The sequence below is a fragment of the Symphalangus syndactylus genome, chromosome 12 (assembly GCF_028878055.3).
Source record: "Symphalangus syndactylus isolate Jambi chromosome 12, NHGRI_mSymSyn1-v2.1_pri, whole genome shotgun sequence".
In the NCBI taxonomy this organism is placed as follows: Eukaryota; Metazoa; Chordata; class Mammalia; order Primates; family Hylobatidae; genus Symphalangus; species Symphalangus syndactylus.
In genome coordinates, this window is record NC_072441.2 from 80,845,033 (window position 1) to 80,872,923 (window position 27,891).

The 27,891-nt window shown below is 45.6% G+C and overlaps 1 protein-coding gene and 1 long non-coding RNA gene across 2 annotated transcripts; both read left to right on the top strand.

The window, feature by feature from the left end:
• Positions 1–2,362: 2,362 nt before the first annotated feature.
• On the top strand, positions 2,363–22,322 carry LOC134734330 (uncharacterized). Its single transcript, XR_010117573.1, has 3 exons — positions 2,363–2,381; positions 15,372–15,424; positions 21,680–22,322. It is a non-coding gene; the product is annotated as an uncharacterized lncRNA (long non-coding RNA).
• Positions 22,323–24,701: 2,379 nt separating this feature from the next.
• Positions 24,702–26,215, top strand: CRCT1 (cysteine rich C-terminal 1). The gene is made up of 2 exons (XM_063628051.1): positions 24,702–24,770; positions 25,575–26,215. Exon 2 carries the CDS (start codon positions 25,597–25,599, stop codon positions 25,888–25,890), a length of 294 nt encoding a protein of 97 aa, XP_063484121.1. The 5' UTR covers positions 24,702–24,770; positions 25,575–25,596; the 3' UTR covers positions 25,891–26,215.
• Positions 26,216–27,891: the final 1,676 nt, after the last annotated feature.

Here is a 27,891-nt window from a genome sequence, read left to right on the forward strand (position 1 = left end):
CAGACTTTATAATCAGAAATACCTCTGTCTGTCCCTCCCTGCAAGTAGTGCCCACTGTTTATTGTCCCTATCTTTAGGTCCCTGTGTTCTAAATGTTCAGCACCCACTTATAAATGAGAACATGTGTTATTTGGTTTTCTGTTCCTGTGTTAATTCGTTTAGAATGATGGCATGAGTTGAAAAACTACCTGTTGGGTACAGTGCTCACTACCTGGGTGACAGGACCTATACCCAATCAGGAATGCCTCCCCAAATCCAGGGCACATGGCAAGCTCTTTCCAGCATCCCCTCACTGTTCTGTATGCTGGCAGTCAACCCAGCACAGCTGAGCATCTGTCTTTCCACAGCACATCAAGCATCCAAATGAGATAGAATACATCATCTCACTTTCCTGCAGGGACCCCCAATATCTCAGAGTGATTTTCTTATGGACTCTTTGCTTGGCTTGAAAAGTGGGAAAAACAAACTCTCCTTACTCACAAGGGGAGAAAAGGGGAAAATGCCACAGCTATTAACCCAAAGATATAAATTCCTTACTCCAAGAAACAATCTATTTCAAAGAATGCTTCTAGAATGTCTAGGCCAGTCTATGTATAGGCTGATTAGATGTGTCAGTGGTGATCATGGGACTGGTTCTGCTTTTTTTTTTTTTTTTTCCTTTTTTTTTTTTGAGACAGAGTCTTGCTCTGTTGCCCAGGCTAGAGAGTTCAGTGGCATGGTCTTGGCTCACTGCAACCTCCACCTCCCAGGTTCAAGCGATTCTCCTGCCTCAGCCTCCCTAGTAGCTTGGATTACAGGCATGCAGCACCACGCCCAGCTGATTTTTGTGTTTTTAGTAGAGGCAGGGTTTCCCTATGTTGGCCAGGCCGGTCTCGAAATCCTGACCTCAAATGACCCACCCACTTCGGCCTCTCAAAGTGCTGGAATTACAGGCCTTAGCCACCCTGCCCGGCCAGTTCTGCTCTTTTATAGTATGCTGGAGGCATACTAGGGAGCTCCTTGTTGCAGAATGTTGGGGGTACTGTGGAGAGGGAGTGTTACAGGGTTAACTTCCTGGACCTCAGGATGCAGAAGCTTCAAAGCCCATCCTCTGAAAGCTGCCTAGGCCTCACTTCCCCCCTGAGGCCTTGGTGTAATCTCTATCCACCCTCCAAAGTCAGCTGAATCCTTAATAAGGTGGGCATGGGTAGGGGGGTCTTAGTTTATTTCCACCCATCTCCATCTTTGTCCCCCTTTTCATGGGTATCCGTGATGGTACAGGGCTTACTTTTGGTTCCTGAGGGAGGCTACTCCTCTTATCTGTTATTGTAGGCTGAATTGTGTCCTCCCAAAATTCATATGTTAAAGTCCCAAGCCCAGGACCTTAGAAAGTGACTATATTTGGAGATAGGGTATTTAAGGAGGGAGTTAAGTTAAAATGAAGTCATCAGATGTGGGCCCTAATCCAATATGGCTGGTGTCCGTATATGAAGAGAAAATTAGAACACAGACATGCACAGAGGGAAGACCAAGTGAGGACACAAACAGAAGATGGATGTCTGTAAGCTAAGGAGAGAAGAAACAAAGCCCGTCAACTCTCAATATAAGACTTCTGGGCTCCAGAATTGAGAAAAAATGAATTTCTGTTGTTTAAGCCACTTTGTGGCACTTGGTTTTGGCAGCCTTAGCAAACTAACACATCTGTCTTCCAAGGGTTTCTATGCCCAACATTTTCTCCAACTCTGCTCCTATTATTTCTTATTTCACAGCCGTGTCACACACTTGTCCAAGTCTCTTAAGGCTGTAAACCCTTGGATTAGGGTTTTAGCACTTCTCTGCACTGAGGGAGAGGTGGAGTGTCCAATTTGCCTTACACACATGGGATGGTAGGGGGCGACAGAATCAGAGGCAGGAGTTCAGAACTGGCAGTACACCCTGGAGATTTTGCTGGGCTCCAGTGATGAGGATAGGCGAAGAGCAGGAAGCTGCTGCAGAGGTCACTGTAAATCCCCTTTTCTTTCAAGACCTGATGGGGTGCTGTCAATCCCAAGTAATCAGAGTCAACTGTGTTTTCCTCTACAAAGCATGCAACTCTGGTCTGCTTTTTATGTGGTGTATCTGGTTAACGTAGCAAAACTTATATGTGATTATTATGTGCCAGGTACCATTTAAAGTGCTTTAATAAATTTCTATATTGTAAATAATATTTTAATTTCATACTTTATTTTTATTATATCTTATATAAATTAACACACACACATACAGCCTAAGCCAGGCTTGTCCCTATAAAATATTTATTATATTTTAACACACACACACACACACACACACACCTCAACAACCCAGTTAATTGACCTTCTTATTGTCCTTATTTTATAGAAACCAAGTTCATTCCAGATAAGGTAAGTATCTTGCCCAAAGGTGAGTTGGGGGCAAGTCGCAGTGGCTCACATCTGTAATCCCAGCACTTTGGCAGGCCAAGGCGGGCAGACAGCTTGAGCCCAGGAGTTGGAGACCAGCCTGGGCAACATGGTGAAACCCCAACTCTACAAAAAATACAAAAAAATTATCCAGATGTGTTTGTGTGCACCTATAGTCCCAGCTACTAGGGAGGCTGAAGCTGGAGGATCACCTGAGCCCAGGAAGTCGAGGCTGCAGTGAGTCATGACTGCACCACTGCACTCCAGCCTGGGTGACAGAGTGAGACATTGTCCCAAAAGAAAGTAAAAAATAGGCAGGACTCGGTGGCTTATGGCTGTAATCCCAGCACTTTGGGAAGCCGAGGCGGGCAGATCACGAGGTCAGGAGATCGAGACCGTCCTGGCTAACATGGTGAAACCCCGTCTCCACTAAAAATACAAAAAATTAGCCGGGCTTGGTGGCAGGCACCTGTAGTCCCAGCTACTTGGGAGGCTGAGGCATGAGAATGACGTGAACCCGGGAGGTGGAACTCGCAGTGAGCCGAGATCGCGCCACTGCACTCCAGCCTGGGCGACAGAGTGAGACTCCGTCTCAAAGAAAAAAAAAAAGAAAGTAAAAAATTGAGTTAGGGCTCAAACCCACACACTGGCTCCTGAGTCTGTGCTCTTCACCTCTGGCTGTGTAGCTCCCTTGTGTGTGTCCTGACTTCCATGTCCAGCTTGTATGTTCCTATGTGGCAGGGAGTGTGTCTTGCCCATTTTCATGTCCATTCCTTTAGTCTCTCTTTCCTCACTCAGCCTTGTTCTTGGTGTTTGGGAGACATTTGAAGCTTAATAAATATTTGCTGAGTTATTGACCTCTCTTCTCATTTCACAGTCAAAAACTTAAGGTTCAAATCCAAGGCCCCCAAACATCTTGACTCCTATAATTATTGCAAGGACTGACAGGGCGAGGTTCTGTGATGTTTCAGTCCCAAGGAAGCAGGGACCTATTTTAATAGAGATTCCCTGAGTTTTCTTTTAAGATTCCAACTTTGGCTGGGTGCAGTGGCTCATGCCTGTAATCCCAGCACTTTGGGAGGCCAAGGCGGCCAGATCACGAGGTCAGGAGATCGAGACCCTCCTTGTCAACGTGATGAAACCACATCTCTAAGAAAAATACATGAAAATGGGCGCGGTGGTAGATGCCTGTAATCCCAGCACTTTGGGAGGCCAAGGCGGGCAGATCACGAGGTCAGGAGATCGAGACCCTCCTTGTCAACGTGATGAAACCACATCTCTAAGAAAAATACATGAAAATGGGCGCGGTGGTAGATGCCTGTAATCCCAGCTCTTCGGGAGGCAGAGGAAGGAGAATTGCTTGAACCAGGAAGTCAGAGGTTGCAGTGAGCCAAGATCACGCCACTGCACTCCAGCCTGGCAACAGAACGAGACTCCATCTCAAAAAAAAAAAAAACAAAAAACAAAAAAACAGATTCCATCTTCAATAGGTCTTGTCTACTTCACATCTCTGACATTATTTAAGCTAAGTCTATGAAGTATGCTGCATCACTATTATAAAAGGAAGAGGTTAAGGAGGGGGAAAGAAACACACATTGAATGACTTCCCTGTGTCAGGCTCCGTGCTAGTAAGTTTAGATTTGCAGTCTAGTTTATTCTCAGACCAATCCCCAAATATTAGGCAGTATTTTTTCCATCATTACAGATATAGAAACTGAGGCTGAGAGAGATTAAATAACTTCCCTGAGATCACAGGCCAGAGAGTCAAAAGGATTTTCCTACCACACCACCAGGGGGTGTCTCAACGAGAGTGACAACTCAGAGAGCCTGAGTCTGGGCTCTGGGAGATTTAGGATTTGTGTTTGTACTTAGGCTGTTCAGAAAGTGACCTGGGGTGACTTCACTGGACAGCCCTGAATGAAGACCAAAATTCCTCTCAACTCCAAGAGTCCTGGGAGAGCAGGTTTATATCCCTCATCCCTAGTTTCCCCCTTGTCATATGGGACAGGATTGCTGTCCCTTGCGGGACCTCTCCAGCTGGCGAAGGGTCTTCTCTAGCTCCACTGAGAGTTACAGCATCTGTGGTTTTCTTGAAGGGGCTGAAATTCAGCAAACATGGGTTCTGGGCCTGCTACTTTCTAGCCGTGTGACCGAAGGCCAGCTGCATCTCTGTTCTGGCTGTGGGTCTCCGTTCTCTCATCTGGGGAGAAATCGACCCTGACCACCGCATATACCACTGCCCAGCACTCCTTCTAGGGCTTAGGCCTGAAACCCAATGATTATAAATTCATTCCTTTATCTTGAGAGTTGGTATCTACTGAAGCACAGATATATTCCCCAGGCAAGGGCCATGCTTAATTGTGAGTAAGTTTCAGATGGTTTACAGAGACTGGATTTTGAATGGACAGGAGAAAATGAAGAGAGCCTGAGGACGTTGGCCAAAGGTGAGATGCCCAGATCTGAGAAGACCACGAGGGGAAGGTCTGCCTCCCCAAACCACTTCAGAGTGTTGCTGATACCAGAAGACTCAGAAACAGGGCACTGGCACTCATAGTTTTTTTGCTGCAACCATCCACTTCTCCTCTCTGAACCTCAGTTTCCGTATCTGTCCAGCCATTGTCTACCATAGCTGGATTCAACTGGATTCAGCTCACAGCTTGGCTAGGGATGTCTTCCCTCCAGAGTTAGTACGGCCATTAGTATGGATGCAGTCCCATCAGAGGAGGCAGATTGAGCTCTGCCTGGCAACAATTACCTGCCTTGCTGTCCATTCTCCTGGGTGGACCTCTGCCCTCTCTGAGCATCTTGGCTGGGAGTTGGTCTGTGCCTTCGCTTCTAACCAGAAGTTGAGGAACAGGGCTGGAGGTGGAAACACTAAGGAGGAGAATTGTTTTCCTGTTTACTATGGAGCAGTGGAGAGGGACATGGTTAACCTTCACGTCTGACCCTGAGCTGTGCCACCCTGGGCATGCTAGTGAAATAATAGACATTTCACTATTATTGGGGGGCATCCCTGTCCTGGTCTGCTAACAAGTGGAACAATATCTATTATTTATTTAAGCAATTATCTCAATTGACATTTGCTTTCCTTTTTATCTTTCTCATATTCTGACTTCCCAAGCTTTGAGTGAGACAGGCAAAAACTCCCAGGAGAGGATAGCACATATTCACACAGCACTTTACAGCCTAAGGAGCACTTTTATATTCACTGTTTAATTGAATGCCCGTGGTATCTCTGGGAGAACGGTCATGGCTGGGTGAGATTCTCTTCCTGTAGTTCCATAGGAACCTGTTTCTCCTTTCATAGCTCTGGCACTAATGTTATGTCTTAATGTCTGTCTTTTCTAATTAACTCTATATTTCATGAGATGAGGGGCCATGTCTCTGCTCACTGCTGTGTTCCCAAAGCCTAGCATATAGCTCCTGCTAAAAAAAAATTTTGATTCCTGAATAGATGAAAAACCATCATTGTTCCCACTTTATAGATGAGGCAACTGAGGCCTCAAGAAGCAAAGTGACTTTCCCAAGGTCTTATAGCTAATTGATGGCAAAATTGGGATCCTCTCTGGCTCCTAGCTGAGAAGGTCGAAAGGGTGGGCAAGGGTGTCTGTGGGAAGTCATCTGTCTCCTGCCAGGACTTTGGAGTGGGAGGCAACTCCGAAGAGAGAAGAGTGCTATGTCGTCTATCAGCACTCATCACACTGTCTTACAAGTGAATGCCTATGTGTCTGCCTGCCTCAACCCGGCCCTGACACAGAGTGGGGATGTCCTAAGGACAGGGCTGTGTTTAATTTCCATCTGTGTCATCAGGGTCGAGCACGATGCCTGGTGTGTTATCAGGACTTAATATGATTTTGAGGACTGAATGATGGATTGATGGATGAACCTTCCGATAGCAGCTCCAAATGCCTTTGGTATGTGACGCTGTAGGTGCAAGGCCAGGGTGAAGCTGCTTGAAGCCAGGCTTGGCCCTGAGTGGAGGCACTATAAGGTGTTGTCGATAGTGCTGGGTATTGGCCAAGTTCTCAGTACTGTGAGCCCTGGAGCACAGGGCCTTGGGAAGCCTGCGAGACACTTCCACCAGATCCACCTGAGCAGGATGGGCTCATAGAGGCCATTGTGTCCAGCCTCCCCATCTTCCACTGGAGGATACACTGCTGCAGAGGGGCAAAGTGACTGCCCAAACCCAGGCACCACCCCACTCGACATTCTGGTTTCTGAGGGCTTGCAGAACCAGCTGGTGAGAATAGGGTGTCATTCTCTAGTCATAAGAGGAGTCCTACAGGGGTCAAGGCAGGGTCACAAAGATTAGCCATCAGGTTCATTCTTGCTTTCTCATGCTCTTTAGGGCAGGACAGTGTTTGCCCTCAGTGCTGTCTTCCAGGTAGGCACCAGGAATGCCTGGAAGTGTCACTGATACTCAGCTCTCACCTGGGGGTCTTTCCTGCTGTGGGCCTTACCCTTCTGCGCCCCTTAGAACCACTGACATCATGTAAAGCTGTGGGGTTATGTGAGAGACAACACCACTCACAGGTTGGCCTTAATTGTCATCATCATCATTTGATTATGTTTATATTATTATGATAGTTATTATTGCACTTTATGGATCACCACATACTTTGCTATATGTGATCTCCTTTGTTTGGGTAGCATATTGTTGGCCTCCATTTTATAGATGAGAACATTGGGGCTCAGAGAAGCAATGTGGTGTGTCCAAGGTTGCAGAGTGAACGCGGCAGAACTGAGACTCAAGGGCAGATTTCCCTGTCTCTTATTCAGCTCACTCTGCTCAACGGATTCCTCTTCCACTTTAAAGATACAAATGGCTCACCACTGGTCCTTGAGTCTTACACTTCTAATAGAATGCATTCCTACCACCCTTATCTCCTGGATCCCAGTGAGAAACGTGGAACCTAGGTGACCCTCTTGAGCCTAGTGTTTCCAAGACAGGATACTTCTACGGTGCTGAGATGGCTGGTGGGAGAGATATAAATGGAAAGCCCCAGGAAAAGACAGGGCTGAAATGGGGAAATAGCAAAGGGTTCCAGGGCACCTGCTGTGTACCACAAAGGAAGCCCATGGACTGTGAAGTTTTCTAACTCAAGAGGCTTTCTACTTAGGTAAATGAGCATTTGTGTCCAAGAGTCTTGGGATTGAGGGGAGGTCGCCTCTGTTCTGGGAAGCTGGCTTTAGCCTCATGCGTGAGTTGTCCAGATGCTCACAGAGGCTCACCCCACTCTCTCAGCTAGCTCAGTGGCAGCTAGTTAAAACAGTGGCACGTGGATCAGCTCCCTCCCTCTCTCCTTCCCTTCTTTCACCCCCTCCTTCCCTCCCTTCCTCCTTCCTCCCTCTTCCCAAAAATATTTAATGAGCATCTACTATGTTCCAAACGTCTTCTGGGTTCTAAGGATTTAATAATAAACCAGAAATCTAAAGAGAGAAACTCTTTCTGGTACATAAAGAGTTTGGTCCAGGGACCAAGCTCTATACCAGAGAAACCCTGAGCACTTGGAATGTTACAAGTGGGAACTGACAGAGGTTCAGAGGGCTGGCCTCATCCAAAGGTCCTCCACAGAGTAACCCCCTTGGGAGGGCAGTAACTGAACCCTCATGCAGCTGCCTGGGGCAGAGGGGGACAGCAGCAGAAGTCAGGGGTCATTTTTCCCCTGAGATCTTCCTAAAGCCTGCTGGGCTTCCTGTCACTCAATTAGGCAATTAGCAGTTGAGAGGACACTCTGTGGCACTGCAAGACTCTGTCCTTATGTGACTCTTCCCCAGGCTCCGCTGGCCTCAGATGTGGCCACTGAGGAGGCAGTTCAGATAATGGAGATGGGAAAGACATGGGAAGGACATGGGCTCAGTGGCTGGAGTTCTGAGTGCTGGTTCTGGCTTCTGGAGCCAGTATCATCCCCTGGATGAGGAGGGATGGGCCAAATCGCTGACAGACTCCTGGTGACCTGTGGAGTCTAAGAATAACTCAAGCAGAACCCGGTGTCACTCAATTTGTCTAATAAGGGATCCAGAATTTCCAGTGCTTAAAAGCTCCTGTTTGCCTGGCATCCCAGGGAGACCAAGGCAACACACTGATGAGAAGTGACTTCATCACAGTTTCCACCTGTATCAGACGGAGTCAAGGTCAGAACCTGCTGCACAGTAACCAGGCTGGCCTTGTGGGCCTCCTCCTTCCATGACAATGACGACAAGCTCTCAGTCTTTCATTCCTTCATTCTTTGCTCAACAAATATTTGCTGAATGACATGAACTCTGTGCTGAGCCTTGAGGATACACAGTGATGAATAACCCCAGCATCTGTCTCCAAGCACCTTTGAGTATTGATGATACACAGCCTCTGTGATATTCCCCAGCATGATGGAGGAGTGCCCAGACCCCACTGTGGAGAGGCTCAGAATCTAATAAAGAGGCGATCCTGTTGGGGAGCACAGAGAGTGCCAGGCGCCTTGACAGGGAGGCATTCCATTACAGGAGCCAGTGTTGGGGCTGTCTTAGAAGGTTTCCTAGAGAATAGGAGCCTGAGAACATGCAGGAGTGGAGGAAAAAGGGTGTTCTAAGCAGAGGGTGCATGCAGGCACATTCAGGGATGGTAATAATTTGATGTGGCTGTAGTGTCCGTATGGTGCAGGAACATAAGGCTGGGCAGGTAGAAGCTGCCAAATTATGAAGAATCTAGGCACCATGTGGAGGAACTGACTTTTTTTTCCTCTGTGGGGAATAGGGAGCCCTTGAACATTTTAAATAGGCTCAGACTTACCTTTTAGAAACAGAAATGGTAAGAGTCTGAGGAGAGGAGACTGTAGGACTGGGAGGAGGAGCCTGGGTGCATGATTAGACCTGGAGGTGAGGAAGAGGGAGAAGGTGAGATGACTCTCAGCCTTGGGTCTTGGGGACGTTTACTGAGGGGATTAGGAGGCTTCAGAGGAGGTAATGATGATGGGGCCTATTTGCATCAGTGACTGTAAACTGTGGAATGTGGCTTATGCCATCAGAGGGGAGGTGTAAAGGAGAAGTAGTTGGGAGGAGGGAGGAGAGGTCCCTATGATGGAGGCCATGGCAGAGGTGGTGGGGCAGAGGATGAATAGAGGGGAATACGTAGAGGGGAAGAGACTGAATTCCCTGGAGGGAGTAATCTGCAACCCTCGGACAGACGTAGCCACATTCCCAGATTGCTTTTTTGGATATTGGTGAAAAGCCTGGCACACAGGCAGCAGGAAATTCTTGAGCATTTCATCATTAACCTAGAGACTTCAGCCATGTGTGAAACTGCTCCGACTCCTGTAATGTGACTCAGTCATACTCCGCCCGTCAGACACGGGAGCATGACTGAGCAGGCTCAGAGAAGTCCTGGTACCTCAGGGCAGGGAGAGCACAGAGCTGGGCGGGCATAGGTGGGTGGGATTGGGAGAGGGGTGGAAAGAGAACCTATAGACATAAATACTAGTTGCTAGGATACGTGGGTGTCTTTCCTCTTTGTTACAAGTGAGATTCACTTTCTGCCCTATGTTTTTGAGTTATCAACAAAATCACCACTACCCGAAGTAGAATGTCTTATAGGTAGGAAGAGAGAACTGTATTTGTTGTTCATTTCCCATCTCTGTTCATTTCTTCCTTGCCTTCTTCTCCTTCCTCTTTTCCCTTCCTTCTGTCTATCCTTCCTTCCCTCTTTTATTCCTCACTCCCTTTCTCTCTTCCCTATTTACTGTGCTTACCACAGAGCTAACCAAGCCCCAGGTTTACAAAGTTAAATTAAATTTCTTTAGTCTTTGCATGGATGTAGTCAATTGAGCTTTGAAATCTTGATGGGGAAGATAGTATCTTTGGGGGGAGGGAAACTTTTTTTCCCACTTGTGGGTGCAAGGCCTGCCTCTGGAGTGCTAATTTCAGCTCAATAAACACTGGCTTTTTCCATACATGAGCCATGGTTTGAGACAACCCACTGGAGGTGAGTGGCTCAGAGAAGAGCAGGACTCACATCCTCAGTCCCTTCTGGAGTCAAGACCTGGGAACCCTGAGGAAACCAGGGCACCAAGGCTGACTCCTGTGTGGGCCTCAATGTCTCCTTCCCTCCGCTTGGCTACATTCAGCTCATGTTCCCAAGGCATCCAGTATTTTCCTAGCTCCATGCTTTGGGAATTTAATAGAAGGATAACACATAGTTCCTCCTTCCAAGGAGTTCAAGATCTTGCAGGTAAATGATGTCCACATATGGAGCAGGCAGTACTGTGCAGGCTGTGATCAAACATCTGAGAAGCAAATTGGCCAGTGAGGCTACTGGAGACCAGGTAGGTGGTGGTGGCATGTGAACTGTAAATGGATGGAGAAGAGAGGGAAGGCCATTCTGAGCCTCAGGAGTAATGGGACTGCGTATAACTCACTTCCTCCTTATGCCTACAGAGCCAAGTATGGTGCCTGGTGCTTAGTGGAAACCACAACACCTGCAAAATTAAATGAAAGCATCAAATGTCACTTCTGATCCTTTCAGTCTATTTAGTACCTCTGTGTTAATTTAAACAGTCTGTCATCCAAGTAATGCATATTCATTGCAGAAAATCAGAAAATGTAGGTAAGCAAAAGAAAAAGAAATGTGCATGATCCCCCACCCAGAAGAAATTGCAGTTAACATCTTAATATGGTCAATCCAAGCTTTTTTTCCCTGATTATTTACCTACTCTCTCTATATACTACACATATATATAATAGGTACATTTATATATATATAATGTATACATTATATATATACATTTATATATTATATATAATATAAATATATATTATATTATATAAATAAATATATATTATATATATTTAATATATATGATATATATGTACATTATATATATACATTTATATATATAAATGTTTAGAGAGACTTACATAAATGAATTTCTCATGTTGCTTATACTACTGTAACTTGATGTACACCTTTTCCTTTCTAATCTACTTAGCTTAACCTTTGGTCCATACCCATCAGAGTCTGCTTGTATTGCAGTTCCTGGGGAACACCTGTCTCCGCCACTGGACTGACAGCTCTTAGAGGGCAGTGCTGATGGCTTCCCTATCTTTGCCTCCCCACTGCCTAGCCCAGGACTAGATCCCCATAGGTCATCAATGTAAGCTGGGAGAACTGAAAACAAGCCCTGCTGAAGGCACTCCACCAATGAAGGCAAATGGGCAGATTAAGCCACTGTGAGGGAAAGCCCAGTTCCCCTGAGGGAGGCACATGGTATACCTGCCACTGGATGGAGGTATCCTTGCCCTGATGTGATGGGACGCCTGGCCCTTTTGCAGCCAGCCTCTCCCTGCTGCCTGCTTCACGTCACCTGTATGCTTGGTCTCCATCCTCTCCATCTGGGAAAACAAGGTACCTTGGTGTGTGTGTTTCCAGGAGCCTCCTTGGCTATTTTTACTCCCTCTGAGTCCCACGCCCCGGATATTTACCTGCTCTCCGAGAGGAGGAATCCTCCTTTCTCTGTTTACTCACTCTGGAGGCTCCCATGGCATCCTCGCCTCCAGGCTCCAGCTATGCAGATGCTCTCCACAAAGAAGATAACACTGTAGCTGGCAAGGGCCCCAGGAAACCTGAGCATCCCACATGCCAGGGATCCACAGCCAGGCTGAGCAGGCCTGGTTCGGGGCCTGGAGGTGAGGCTTTTCCAGGAAGTGCACACACACACGTGGGGGCCCCAGGCAGCTCATGAGTCAGTCAGTCTCTGATGTCCTTGCTTGCACCCATGTCTCTGGCACTCATTACTTGAAGGTGGTGGTGTGCAGGAAGGCAAGAAGAAAGGTCTGCAGCTTGCAGCCAGACTGCTAGAGGCCCTTCCACTCGGCACTTTGTTCACTTAGGACAGGAAGAAAGCTCCATTTTAAGACCATATTGCAGTATCTTCTCTGAAGAAGAACATCTACAGACTGCTTTTGTGCATTATATTCTAGCCCCCTGGGGATTTTGGTCTGTGCACTCCTTCTCTGACAGGATGAACAGACCCTGGGCTACAGGTCACTGTGATTCAAGAAGCAAGCATGAGATATAGAGTCCAAAGAGCTGGATTTGAACCCTGGTAACTTCTCTTAACATCTGTGTGACCTTAGACAAATTTCTTGGCCTCTTTGAGCATTGATTTTACCTTTGAATAATAGGGGTAGTAACCCTCTCTTCTACAAAATTGGGTTGTTGAAAAGATTGCAGTAAAGGAAGGAATACACAAACACCTCATAAATGGTAAAATGCTCTCCAGATGTTAAAGAATAAGAAGCCCTCATCTTCCTGAGACGATGTGCAAGTAGTATCTTGAAAATTCAAATAAGCCCAAAGTGGCGGCAAGTTGTCCATCCTACTCTATGGAATTTTTCAAGCTCCAGTCCAGGAAATAAGTAGCTGGGAGCTTTAAGTCCAGCGGAGGGCCCCAGGAATGCACTGGCATCCATCATGACATCTCTGTTTTCACTGATGATGGTGAGGACAAGACTAATAATGACCAGAATAAGAAGGGCTAAAAATTACTGAGCGCTTCTTATGTGCCAAGTCTAGGACGAGGGGCTTTGCAGGCATTATCTCATGGAGTCCTCATACAACAAGCACGGCCATGAGCACTGTTATTATCCTCATTTTATGGCTGAGGAAACAGTTCCAAGGGGTCACATAGCTAGCAAGGGGTAGAGCTGGGACAACCCAGACAGCACTTTATCTATCTGTAAGAGTTTTCTCTGTCACCTCTTTACTGAGCTTCCCTTGGCCCGATGACATTCTATTAGCCTCAGAGGCATTGAGGATCCTCTTAATTGGTTTCTATTGCTGCTGTAACAAATTACTGCAAATTTAGTTGCTTAAAACAACACACAGGTATTACCTTATAGTTCTGCAGGTCAGACTGGCATAGGTGTCACTAGGCTAATATCAGGCTGTTGACAGGGCTATATTCCTTCTGGAGGCTCTAGGGAAAAATCTATTTCCTTACCTTTCCCAGCTGCTTATATTCCTTGGCTTCTGTTACCTTCTTACATTTTCAAAATGCCTCACTCCAACCTCTGCTTCTGCTGATAAATCTCCCCTCTCCGACGTTGACCCTTTTGCCTCCCTCTTGTAAAGACCGTTGTGGTTACAGTGAGTCCACCTGCGTAATCCAGGAAAATCTCCCTATTTCAAGATCCTTGACTTAATCACATCTTCAAAGTTCCTTTTGCTGTGTATGGTGATATATTCACAGGTTCTGGGGATTGGAATGTGGACATCTATGCACAGGAGGGGTGGGCATTATTCTGTACACTATTCAGACTTTACATCAGGGCAACAGTGAGCAGTGGAAATAAGACAAATAGAAAAATTCCCTTTCCAGTGTTAAACTCCAGAATCAGCCTGCAGTGGGTGAGAGCAGCACTGTACAAAGGCCCTCATGGAGACAGTTCCCAGGCCACAGCCCAGCACAGAGAAGCAAAGGGCGGTCAGGGACAAATGTTTTTGCCCCCAAATCTGTCCAGGGCTGGTGGTGTTCAGATGACCTGATGGGCATGTCTAGTTTTGCTCACCATCAAAACCTGAGGTTGTCATGCAACCTCATGCTCACTGAGTGCTGGCAGATAAGGAGGACTTCTTCCAGGAGTTTTCCTACAGGAAGACAATGTACCTGCCAACATTGACACTCAGGTTTCTCTTTGTAAGTTGATGTCGTCACAGTCTCTTGTGAGTTAGGTGCAGTGAATCAGTGTCCACAGGATTAATCAGCTCAGGGACATGGGCTAAGGAACTTAGCCATGCTAAGGCTAAGACCCGGACTTCTGGGCTAGGGAACAGTCATCCAGATAGTGCCACCCTGGGGAGAGTTCTTGGGGGTCTGCCAGCTCGTCTATCCCTGGTGATGCCAGACGCTGCCTTTCCAACACTGGTACTCAATTCCTGGTTATTTAGTAGAGGTAATGATCACTTCCAATTTTTTCAGATGTGCAATTCAGGCTGTGATTCACCATATTTATTACTATTTTCACTCCAAATTCAATAGCCATGTTTAACAAGCAAATCATATAAAATAAATCTTGCTAGAAAAAAATCACAGTAAGAAATAAAATACTATTCAAGAGGCAGAGTGCTATGATGGAGAGAGGGCAGATAGCAGGGTTGGAATTCCATCTCTGCTCCCAACTCTCCATGTGATCCAGGGAAAGCCTCTTTCCATCTCTGAGTCTCAGGTTCCTTTTCTGTCAAACAAGGGGCATGATCTAAATCAGCAATTATCAATCCCAGTGGTGCAGTAGAGCCACTTGATGGACGTCTGGAGAATGTCAAAGCCTAGATCTCACTGGGGTTGAGAACCACCGGCTCTCAATGATGGCCAAGGTCCTTTCCACATCTATTCTATCATCCCATGAAATGTCTAGAATTTGTTAATGAAAATCTGGGTTTGGATTTGTTTGAGGCATTCATCTTGCTTGCTGAATAGTAAATTCAACTGAACAAGGAAATGAAAACTGAGCACCTGCTGCCTACAAGGCACTAAATTAGACCCCTTAGGGATTCCTGCATTAAAGACCTTACCATATGGTCAGATAGGTGGTCATGTGCCCAAACAATTATAAGTAAAAGGGGATGGACATTGTTCCCTTTAGAATTCACCAAACCCATGTTTTAAATGGGTAATTCCTTTAACTTTACTGGGATTCCCTTTCCGGAAATTCAGAGCCTGCGTTCTACCTTCTTGCTTATACTTCTCCACAAGGAGGGCAGAGGCAGATCTGATGCATAGAGATTCAGTGGCCACAGGAGCCTACCTGCCTCCCAACCCTGTGATCTTTATCTAGGCCTGCCCTGAGTGCTGGAATTTAGAAGTGACACAGCATCAGGTTTCATTTTAAACATTTATTGAATGCTTACTATATGCCAGGCACTTTTACAAGAGTTCTAGGTATGTTAACTCAATTTAATGACCCCAGGAGATAAACACTACTTTTTTCACCATTTCACAGGTGAGGACAGTGAGGTGGAAAGCTCATATCACTTGTTCAAAGTCACACCACTGGTAAGTGGGGAGTTGGGATTCAAACCCAGAGACTGGCTTTAGAACTCACGCTCCCAGCCAGGCGCGGTGGCTCACACCTGTAATCCCAGCACTTTGGGAGGCCGAGGTGGGTGGATCACGAGGTCAGGAGATCAAGACCATCTTGGCTAACACAGTGAAACCCCGTCTCTACGAAAAATACAAAAAGTTAGCTGGGCATGCATGGTGGCAGGTGCCTGTAGTCCCAGCTACTTGGGAGGCTGAGGCAGGAGAATGGCATGAATCCAGGAGGCGGAGCTTGCAGTGAGCAGAGATCGCACCACTGCACTCCAGCCTGGGTGACAGAGCAAGACTCCATCTCAAAAAAAAAAAGACCTCACGCTCCCAACCACTTATAAATAGATTCTGTGCCCTTCATGAAATGTTCTTATGGCTACCAAAAATAATGCTTCCAAACAACGAATAACATGGGAAATGTTGATGTTAAAATGTTAAGTGAAAAGTTAGTAAAATATCTGTTCATGTCCTTTGCCCACTTTTTGATGGGGTTGTTTGTTTTTTTCTTGTAAATTTGTTTGAGTTCATTGTAGATTCTGGATATTAGCCCTTTGTCAGATGAGTAGGTTGTGAAAATTTTCTCCCATTTTGTAGGTTGCCTGTTCACTCTGATGGTAGTTTCTTTTGCTGTGCAGAAGCTCTTTAGTTTAATTAGATCCCATTTGTCAATTTTGGCTTTTGTTGCCATTGCTTTTGGTGTTTTAGACATGAAGTCCTTGCCCATGCCTATGTCCTGAATGGTATTGCCTAGGTTTTCTTCTAGGGTTTTTATGGTTTTAGGTCTAACATGTAAGTCTTTAATCCATCTTGAATTAATTTTTGTATAAGGTGTAAGGAAGGGATCCAGTTTCAGCTTTCTACATATGGCCAGCTAGTTTTCCCAGCACCATTTGTTAAATAGGGAATCCTTTCCCCATTTCTTGTTTTTGTCAGGTTTGTCAAAGATCAGATAGTTGTAGATATACAGCATTATTTCTGAGGGCTCTGTTCTGTTCCATTGATCTATGTCTCTGTTGTGGTAGCAGTACCATGCTGTTTTGGTTACTGTAGCCTTGTAGTATAGTTTGAAGTCAGGTAGCATGATGCCTCCAGCTTTGTTCTTTTGGCTAAGGATTGACTTGGCGATGCAGGCTCTTTTTTGGTTCCATATGAACTTTAAAGTAGTTTTTTCCAATTCTGTAAAGAAAGTCATTGGTAGCTTGATGGGGATGGCATTGAATCTATAAATTACCTTGGGCAGTATGGCCATTTTCACGATATTGATTCTTCCAACCCATGAGCATGGAATGTTCTTCCATTTGTTTGTATCCTCTTTTATTTTATTGAGCAGTGGTTTGTAGTTCTCCTTGAAGAGGTCCTTCACGTCCCTTGTAAGTTGGATTCTTAGGTATTTTATTCTCTTTGAAGCAATTGTGAATGGGAGTTCACTCATGATTTGGCTCTCTGTTTGTCTGTGATTGGTGTACAAGAACGCTTGTGATTTTTGTACATTGATTTTGTGTCCTGAGACTTTGCTTAAGTTGCTAATCAGCTTAAGGAAATTTTGGGCTGAGACAATGGGGTTTTCTAGGTATACAATCATGTCATGTGCAAACAGAGACAATTTGACTTCCTCTTTTCCTAATTGAATACCCTTTATTTCCTTCTCCTGCCTGATCGCCCTGCCAGAACTTCCAGCACTATGTTGGATAGGAGTGGTGAGAGAGGGCATCCCTGTCTTGTGCCAGTTTTCAAAGGGAATGCTTCCAGTTTTTGCCCATTCAGTATGATATTGGCTGTGGGTTTGTCATAGACAGCTCTTATTATTTTGAGATAAGTCCCATCAATACCTAATTTATTGAGAGTTTTTAGCATGAAGCATTGTTGAATTTTGTCAAAGGCCTTTTCTGCATCTACTGGGATAATCAGGTGGTTTTTGTCTTTGGTTCTATTTATATGCTGGATTACATTTATTGATTTGCGTTTGTTGAACCAGCCTTGCATCCCAGGGATGAAGCCCACTTGGATCATGGTGTATAAGCTTTTTGATGTGCTGCTGGATTCGGTTTGCCAGTATTTTATTGAGGATTTTTGCATCAATGTTCATCAAGGATATTGGTCTGAAATTCTCTTTTTTGGTTGTGTCTCTGCCAGGCTTTGGTATCAGGACGATATGCAGCCAAAAAACACATGAAAAAATGCTCATCATCACTGGCCATCAGAGAAATGCAAATCAAAACCACAGTGAGATACCATCTCACACCAATTAGAATGGCCATCATTAAAAAGTCAGGAAACAACAGGTGCTGGAGAGGATGTGGAGAAATAGGAACACTTTTACACTGTTGGTGGGACTGTAAACTAGTTCAACCATTGTGGAAGTCAGTGTGGCGATTCCTCAGGGATCTAGAACTAGAAATACCATTTGACCCAGCCATCCCATTACTGGGTATATACCCAAAGGACTATAAATCATGCTGCTATAAAGACACATGCACATGTATGTTTATTGCGGCACTATTCACAATAGCAAAGACTTGGAACTGACCCAAATGTCCAACAACGATAGACTGGATTAAGAAAATGTGGCACATATACACCATGGAATACTATGCAGCTATAAAAAATGATGAGTTCATGTCCTCTGTAGGGACATGGATGAAACTGGAAATCATCATTCTCAGTAAACTATTGCAAGGACAAAAAACCAAACACCACATGTTCTCACTCATAGGTGGGAATTGAACAATGAGAACTCATGGACACAGGAGGGGGAACATCACACTCCGGGGACTGTTGTGGGGTTGGGGAGGGGGGAGGGACAGCATTAGGAGGTATACCTAATGCTAAATGATGAGTTAATGGGTGCAGCACACCAACATGGCACATGGATACATATGTAACAAACCTGCACATTGTGCACATGTACCCTAAAACCTAAAGTATAACAATAAAAAAAAAAAGAAAATTAACTCCACCTCTTGGAGAAAGCAGTAAAAAAAAAAAAAAATTTCAACTTCTACTTTAGATTCAAGGGGTACATGTGCAGGTTTGTTACATGGATATGTTATATAATGCTGAAGTTTGGGATACAATTGATCTTGTCACCAAGTAGTGAGCATAGTACTGCTAATAATATGTCACTGGTTATATAAATTAATTTTGACGCACCATGTAATCATTAAGCGATATTGCAGAAGAATGTTTACTAGCATAGAAAAAAAATCAATTTTTGACATGAGAAAATAGGTCACAAAGTGTTTGTAATTCTTGTTCTACTTCTCGTTTAATAAATACATGCATCCCCTAAAATGGTAGGAAGAAGGATTTACAAACGATCTGTAGTAATATTTGGGTGGTGGGCCTAATAGTAATGCTTTTTTTCATAGATATATTTTATAATTTTTTATAGTTTGCATTTATAAATTGTATAATAAAATCCCGCGAAATTATAAATAAATAAATAAATAAATAAATAAATAAATTTATAGCAAAAAAAGAGAAAAGTTAGTAAAATAAACTCATGTAAGTACTATGAGAAAGACTATGTAAAATACAAACAAAACTCAAATAACAACAACAACAACAAAACTACTATACATAGAAGAAAATGACTGGAAGGAAAATAGCAAAATAGTAACAGTATTTTAGGGATGGGATTACAGGTGATTTTAAAATTCTTTCTAGGCCAGGCGCGCGTGGCTCACGCCTGTAATCCCAGCACTTTGGGAGGCCAAGGCGGGCGGATCACGAGGTCAGGAGATCGAGACCATCCTGGCTAACACAGTGAAACCCCGTCTCTACTAAAAATACAAAAAATTAGCCGGGCGAGGTGGCGGGAGCCTGTAGTCCCTGCTACTCGGGAGGCTGAGGCAGGAGAATGGCGTGAACCCCGGGGGGTGGAGCCTGCAGTGAGCCGAGATCGCGTCACTGCACTCCAGCCTGCGCGACAGCGAGACTCTGTCTCAAAAAAAAAGAAAAAAAAAATTCTTTCTATTTTTTGGTGTTTTTAAATAATGAGTATGCTTTCTTTATAATCTCGTTCCCTAGTGACAAGCAAATACTCAATATTTTGCTGTAAGAAAACATCAAGTCTAAGCTCTGATATCATAAAAATTAGTTTTGGTTTCAAAATTGGCAGGTCAGTAATTTGAAATTTAGAATATATTTTCTTACGGAAATAAGGATAGCCATAGTGAATAGTTTTTTCTTTTTTAAACTTGCAGTTCTAGGAACTGTGCTAAGAACTTTGTCTGTATTTCTTTATTCAGTGGATAAGGAATGTTTTCAGCCCCCTTTTCCAGTGATGGTTAAGTAACTTGTCAGAGGTTGCACAGGTGGAGAGAGCAAGGGTGGGAACTGATGCTGGACGTCCCTCTCCAGGGTCTGTGTTATAACTGGGCTGATGCTTCTCATTGCAGCCCATTTCAATGAGCATGGAGCTACGGTACTGCATTTTTCTACCAGTCTTATTTTCTCTCACTGCAGCCTTCAATGTGAATATGCCATATTTTGGCCACCCCTTCCAGCTAAGTCAATTTCGGTAACTATCCTGGGGACCCAACTTTCCCTCAGAACGTTGTTTGCTGAGAAAATAAGTTTTGGATCCCACCATGGGCTTTTAAAACCTATATACTCCTCCTCTTCACCTCTCCATCCAAAGATTAATCTTCTCCTGAGGTCCTTCCCAGGTTGGATGCTCTTCTCTTATGAATGACCAGAACTGGTGCCTCACTTCTGGAAACCTCCAGATGAGTCGAGAGCTTTTGCTCCACCCTCAGTATACACCTGGTCTTTGCCGCCTCACCTTGAGCTGGCCAAGGGCACCTTCTTTAACACGAGTAAGTAAGCCATTCCTAGACTTCTGCCCTTTTAAAGGCATTGTTAGTGCTGAATCAGTATTGTTTGTGAGCTCTTTTGGAGCATCAAATTCAGGCAAGGAGAAAAGCCCAACCACCTACACTGTCAGCATTAGATCTGCCTAAAATAACATCACTGAGATATCAAACATTCTTAGTTCTCGTTATGGCATCATCTAGAAATGAAAAAAATCATGTTAGATTATTTGCTTGGGCCTACAATTTTATTTTGGATCTCTATTATTATTATAAAAAGGGCCATTTAATTTCCATCTTGGGAATTTTCTCCTTCAGTTCCTATACCAAAGAGAAAAGAGACCTTCTGTTCATCCCAGAGGCGTAGAGCCATATTGGCCCAGCTCAGAAAATAGAAAGCATAGTAGAGCTGCCTGTGAGATAGATAAGTGCCATGTGCAACTCACAGAGCTCCCTCACTATCCCAGAGGCCTGCAGTTCTCAGGGGATCTTCCTGTGGGTTAATACTTGAGATGCTTATGGAGGGAGGAACTGGGTCCCTGGGATGCGAGGGGAGGCAGTCACCCATGCCTTTATGAAAGATGCTTCTAGCATCCCGCACATGGTCTGCACCTCCTGATGCTAGGTCAGGACTGAATTGTATAAAAGGCAGAAGCTTCTGACAGCACTTCAGTCTACTTGTCTCCTGAGTGATCTGCTGCAGTGCCTGAACCAGGTAGAGTGCTTCTCAGGATCAGGATGAACTCTTGGTGCTGGTGTTTTGGGTGGAAAGAGCCTCTGGGTGGAGGTTGAGGCCATTCTTGAAGAAAGACAAGGATAAAGGAGGATTTTGGAGGGGAAGGTTCTTCTGGAAGGGGAGGGTGGAAGGTAGGTGAAAGGAATGAAGGATTGATGCCTTTCTGAAGTTCCAAGTTATTCATTTGAAAATATGGAGTTACTAGGTGGAAATCATTTGTATCGTTCTTGTTACTGGTCTTGGGAGACTGGGTTTTTAAAATCTGGTTCATCTTAGGCCAGGAGTAGTGGCTCATGCCTATAATCCCAGCACTTTGGGAGGCCAAGGTGGGTGGGTCAAGAGGTCAGGAGTTCGAGACTGACCAACATGCTGGAACCCCATCTCTACTAAAAACACAAAAATTAGCCCGGTGTGGTGGTGCGCACCTGTAATCCCAGCTACTCAGGAGTCTGAGGCAGGAGAATCACTTGAATCCAGGAGGTGGAGGTTGCAGTGAGCCGAGATAGCACCACTGTACTCCAGCCTGAGTGACAGAGTGAGACTCCATCTCAAATAATAATAATAATCATCATCATAATAAATTCTGGTCACCTTAGAGATAAAATCTTGTGAAATTATAGTTCAATTTTAAGGGCAAGGAAGTGATCTTGGGCTTGTATTGTCTTTCAGCTTTATTCAGCTTCTACAGAGATGTCCTGCCAGCAGAGCCAGCAGCAGTGCCAGCCTCCTCCCAAATGTACCCCTAAATGCCCTCCCAAGTGTAGTCCTAAGTGTCCTCCCAAGTGTCCCCCAAAATGCCCTCCCCAGAGTTCAGCCCCATGCCCACCTCCAGTCTCTTCCTGCTGTGGTTCCAGCTCTGGGGGCTGCTGCAGCTCTGGGGGTGGTGGCTGCTGCCTGAGCCACCACAGGCCCCGCCGGTCCCTCCGACGCCGACCTCAGAGTTCCAGCTGCTGTGGCAGTGGCAGTGGCAGTGGCCAGCAGTCTGGGGGCTCCAGCTGCTGCCACAGCTCTGGAGGCTGCTGCTGACCTGGGCCATGAGGAGCACGGAGGAGAAGGACTGACAGAGCCCAGGTGCTGAAGATCTGTGTCAGCCTGAGGCTCCTTTTCTCTCATTTCCCATGGAAGGACTTTGGAAATGCCTTAAGTTCCCCTCTTTATCCTGCCCACGTTCACTCCATTGTAGGGTTGAGGTCTAGCCTGTGATATTTTCTGGCCTGGCTTTCCCTCTCAGACATAGCTCTTTGGAGAACTAGGTGTTGTAATTCAGTTATGAAGCTATTTTCTCTGTAACAATAAAGCTTTTTATTCCTGATATCACTGCCTCCTGATTTCATTGTTTGCCTCTCCCACTCCCTACCTGCTGCATCAAGCCATCTTCCCTTCCCTTCTCTTAAACGCAAGCGAACACTTTACAAACTTGTTTAGGAAGCACATTTTGGCAGCGAAGCTACTTAGGCCTCTGGAAAACAATATTCCCTTCTATGCATTGGATTCTGGAACTTTAAGCTTGAAGGAAAGAATAATGTCTGAGACCATTATGCCAGACACAAGATTGTATGCAGAGAACCAGGAATGGGTTTGAAGAGAAGAGGATGGTTGTACTCAAAAGGGTCAGGTTCTGAGAGGGTTTCCTTCAAGCATGGGTCACAGTTTGAACAATTGCTTGTCCCCATTCATGGGGAATAAGATTGCCTGAAGTGCTCATCCTGGGCTCTAATACATGGACACTCTTTACTTTTCTGATTATTATAAGCTAAGGTGTTTCCATCAGTTGGCTAGAGGGAGAGCTGGGTGGGCAGTGAGTGAGTTTTGGAGTCAGATATGAAATGTCTGAGCACATTTTCCCTGCATGCTGAAATCCTGGATTTGAATCTGGGTAAAGAACCAAGAAAGACACCCTTCTTTGCAAAGACTGTCTCTATGTGGTTGGGACGTACGTGTGTATGTGTGTGTGTATGTGTGTGTGTGTGTGTGTAGTGAGAGGTATAAGAGTACAGGGGTTTTGTGCCTGTGTTGGGTTTTCCAAGCAATATTTCTTTAGGAATGGGCTGGTTCCTTCAGGAGACACTCATAAGTTACCTAGAAAAGATAACTAGAAAAGTTAATTCCAAATCAGCCTTTTATATAAAAGATAAACAATTGATGCCTCCTTTGATAAGAGTTAATAGCGATAAATAAAGTAAGCTGGTTTATGAGATCATAAGATGCCCACAGAATGAGTAGGCACTTGCCCAGATGATCTCCTTATACTGATTCCTACCAAACATTCTTCTTCATTCTTTTTTTTTTTTTTTTAAAGATCTTTGCCCATTTTCCCAGAGGAGATCCTGCCTGTCTTGTTATTTCATTACTTCCTTCTCTGTTCTAATATTGACTTTACTTTTTGGAATGTCTCACCTATACTCACCAACAGGTGCTCTAGGAACTGGCAACCTGTTAATCAGGCTCTAAATCCATGTTAAATGAAACTGGTATCTTTTGTGACTTATCTTTCCTTGCCTATTCCCTAGAGCCATTCCAAGCTCACTCACCCCCAAACCTGTCTCTCATCCTTAATTCTTGAATTCTTAGTCTTGGACTTCTGTTATAGCTCACATTCACAGTTGTGGGCAATTTGATTGATTAAGAAGCAGTTCTGAAGTTGACTGCCAAAGTTTCCTCCAATTCTTAAAAATTACTTATTCTAAAAATGCACACTTTGGACCTTTGGAAATAATTTTCTTCTTTCTTTCTTTCTTTCTTTCTTTCTTTCTTTCTTTCTTTCTTTCTTTCTTTCTTTCTTTCTTTCTCTTTCTTCTTTCTTTCCTTCCTTCCTTCCCTTTTTTTCTTCTTTCCCTCCTTCCCTTCTTCCTTTCCCATTTTCTTTTGCACTGGGCAGTAGCCCTAGGGAGAACCTATCTTCAAAGGCTGATTGGTGGTTAGGGATGGGATAAGAAGCAGGAGTCCCACAGGCTGACTTGCGTTTTTGCAATTGGGCCACTGTCCCGCACACATTTTTCTCTTTGTCATACCATGCTGTATTATGGGGATATGGCAACCTGACTACATTCACAACTTTCTGGCCTTATGGTTCCTTAATTTTGCCGAGTTTTTTCTTCCTGTCTCCAGTGACAGAGAGAATTCACTCCTGGGATTCCCACAGGTGCATCCCCATCATCATCTTCACTCACTGCATCTTGAAGCATATGGATGAAACCCAGCAGGCTTATCGCATAGCTTGTGGTCTGCCCTGGGGAGCCAAGGACCAAGAGCCAGAGAGATGAGAATCAAGATAAAAATAGGTGAACTACCACCTACCAAGTAGATGACTACACAGGAATGGATGTGTGGGCAAGTGGAGCCGTGTGTGTGTGTGTGTGTGTGTGTGTGTGTGTGTGTGTGTACATTGAAGACAAGGGCACAATGGGTTCCAGACCTCCCTGCATTTGAGCCCCATGCCCTCTCTTAGCATACACACAGCCTCCCAGGTACAAACAGTGCCCCGTTTGGAAAGTAAACATGCCGTAGCAATCCTGGCACCTCTGTGAAGTGACTTAGATGCCCACGTGCACCACCTACAGTGCTACCTGAGTGATGAATGTCTCTGGGATGTGAGTGTCAGCTGAGCATGTCTGTTGGGAAATGGGCCCCTCCCAAGAGCCTGAACCTGAGTATTTCTTATAAAAAGGTTCTCTGGCTGGACGCTGCTCAGTCCACTGCCTAGCAGCTGGCCCATTCCAGTTGGAGAAGGTAGTGAGTCTTTCAGTGGAGCCAGGGTCTGGTAAGTCTCCTAGCAGGGTCTGGGGGAGAGGGTGGGATGAGTTGAGGGCACAGGGGAGGAGAAAACAGAACATAGGCAGCAGATAGATGTGGGAGGGGTGTCCCGCAAGGCACCTAAGCTTCCAGTGAGCCAACCTCTTAAGGTACTAATGAGGACATAAAGGCAACATAGGAGGTGGTTTTTGCAAGGGTACACAGCAAGTCCGCAGAAGAGCTGTGACTAGAACCCAGGTCTTTCAGCTCCCTGGATGGAGTTATTTATACTGGCACAACTCTCCTTTCCCACATGGTTGTGGGGCATGAGAGGCATAGGCAAGAAAGAATGATCAGGACATGCTTCTGGCCTGTGGATTATTTAGACCCAGCAGGTGGGACCGCCTGTTGGACTTGGGTGTTTTCTAACTGATGGGGTGTAGTAACTAGGAAGATACAATCGAAGGTCGGTAGGAAAGTAAAATGAGGGACAAGAAAAAAGCCAAGTGGAGATTTTGGACTGAATCATACAGATAAGTTGCCGCAGTGTGCTGTTTATTTTCCACTGTGGAGAACTTGAGCAGTCTTCTTCTAGTCAGAGAAAATGGAAATGCATTGATTCATTGCATGGATTGTGTCCTGCTCTGAGCATGTTTAACTCACTGGAAACACCTGCTTGGATTTGCTTCTTTGCGTCCGCTCTTTCTGGGTGCTTTTCCCTCCTTGTCCCAGGCCAGGCTGACTTGTACACTAAGCCGAATCTCAAAAGCCCAGAGTTCCACTGGTGGAAAGAAAAAGCCGGCTCGCCTTTGAAAGGGTGCCTTTCTTCCAGGTGCGTCGTGAGGAGCTCCGCGATGTCCTCTCAACAGAACGCCGTTTCCGCAAAAGGCTTTTCCAAGGGGTCGTCCCAGGGCCCCGTTCCGTGTCCCGCCCCGGCGCCCACCCCGGCGCCCGCCTCCTCCTCCTCCTGCTGCGGCGGCGGCTGCTGCGGCGACTCGGGCTGCTGCGGCTCCAGCTCCACCAGTTGCTGCTGCTTCCCAAGGAGACGCCGCCGGCAGCGGAGTAGTGGCTGCTGCTGCTGTGGGGGCGGCAGCCAGAGGTCCCAGCGCTCCAACAACCAGAGCTCGGGCTGCTGCTCTGGCTGCTGAGAGGCCCGCAACCCCCAGCGCTGCGCTAAAGAAACCTGCCCAGCCCAGAACGGGCCCGCCCCGCTGCGGCTCCCACGCGGGGCTGGGCCTCGGAGTTTGCCCCGTAAAGCGAATTGCACTTTGATGTTCAGAAACCCACTTTGTTCTCAGTCACGCAAAACTCCCTGACCCCGATGTGATTTTTCTCCCCGGGGATTCGAGAGCCATGCGTGGGACACTGGACCCTACTGTCTGCACGGGTTTGCACACAGCAGGTGCTCAGTAAATGCCTACTAATTTGATTGTCTTTTGAAGATGTCATAATAAAGCTTCTACCTCCTGAGAACACCTTTTCTTATTTGTTCTTCATTAGTTTCTCTGCCCAGGTAGAAAGGCTTGAAATGTTTGTGAAAGGCAGAATACTATAATTCATGCCTGAACAAGAAGGTGGCTTTCTGATAGTTAATTATGATAGCAGCGATCACATATCAACTGTTTCGAGTATTTTAAGGACTTTATGCGACAAAGTCCTTGAATATTCTCAGGACTTTATGTGGCACAATCTGATTCTCATAATGACTCACGTAGGAGAGTGTTGTTATACCCATTTTACAGAAGAGAAACTGAGGTTAAGTAATTTGTTCAAAGTCACTCACCTGGTGCATGATAAAGAAGACAGGACATCTGATTCAAGGGCTTCATTGCTCTGGACTTCCCAAGCCTTACCACTGAGGTGCTCCTTCTGACCACCAGGTCCAGGCAGCTCTGTGGTAAAAGTTTGTTTTGGCAACTCTTGGGGGCTTTGGAATCAAGCCAGCTGTCTTTTTTTATTTTTTAGTTTTATGTCTTATTTTATTTTTTATTTTTGGCGTGGAAGTTCCTTGACCTACTGCTTTGCTTGCTGGGGAGGGAATTTTTCCTAAGATGAGCCTTCCAGGAAACTGAGACCTTGCCCTCTCCAGATCTCATTTGTGCAGCTGAAGCAGGACCAAGAGCCATGGGTTTCTGGGAGTCTCTGTGGTGCAACATGTGTGCTTGGAAACGTGGGGATCTCATTCTTCAGAGATGGTGGCTGTGGCAGTGGCAATGGATGGGTCATCTTGCCTAGGTCAGAAACCTATCGCTGTGGGCACTCATTTCAGGCACGAGGAAACAGGAGAACAATATCCTCTGCATGGTGTCTGCTGGGTTCAGAAAGAAGAGATAATCATGGTAATAATAATAGTAACACTAGTTACCATTTATTTGGCACTAACTTTATTTCAGGCACAAGTCAAGGCACTTTACATATATTATCTCACTTAATCCTCATAGTAATCTAAAAATATAGACATTCACTTCCCCATTTTTTTTATGTGAGCACATGGGTTTAGACAGTTTCAGTGATTTGGCTAAAATCACAGAGCTAGTGAATGTCCCCAGATGGTGAGTGAGGGAGATGAGATTGAAACCGGAACCTGTGTGACTCCAAAGTCATGCCCTCACACTCAAAGAGTCATTCTCTACTGTCTTAGAAATCATCACCACACAGGGAAGGGACACTCGGGTCTCTGGACACACCCAGGCTCTCAGAAAATTGCAGCTTGGCTTCTTGGCTGCTGCTCCCTTGGTGACCCAATGAGTGGGGAGCTCTGTCATGGCATGCACCAAGCAGCTGGCAGCTGAGGGTGTCTGCTCAAAGGTGAGGTCGGAAATGCTCTGTTGATTCATCCAAGATGTTTGACCTTGCAGCCAAATGACCTCCTGCCAGGGAGGCTCTGGAGGGCAGTCCTGCTCTGCCTAGGAGTGGCCCTTCCTTCCATGTCTGAGATTCTGTGATTTCCAGTGGGAGGTGATTTGTGGAAGCTGTTTACAAACAGATGATATCACCCGTGGACCTGCCTCCCCACACCAGTGACGTGTGCTAAAACAGCAAGCCCCGGACTTGGTGGGCAGCGGGTGGGAAGGAAGAGTTCTTCCTCCTGACTCGGAACAGACACACTACAAAGCTAATCTGAGGGTGAGGGCTCAACCTGGAGCAGG

What these genes read in the sequence shown, in the direction of transcription:
- CRCT1 (XM_063628051.1), top strand. Translation starts at nt 25,597, where the DNA reads ATGTCCTCTCAACAGAACGCCGTTTCCGCAAAAGGCTTTTCCAAGGGG.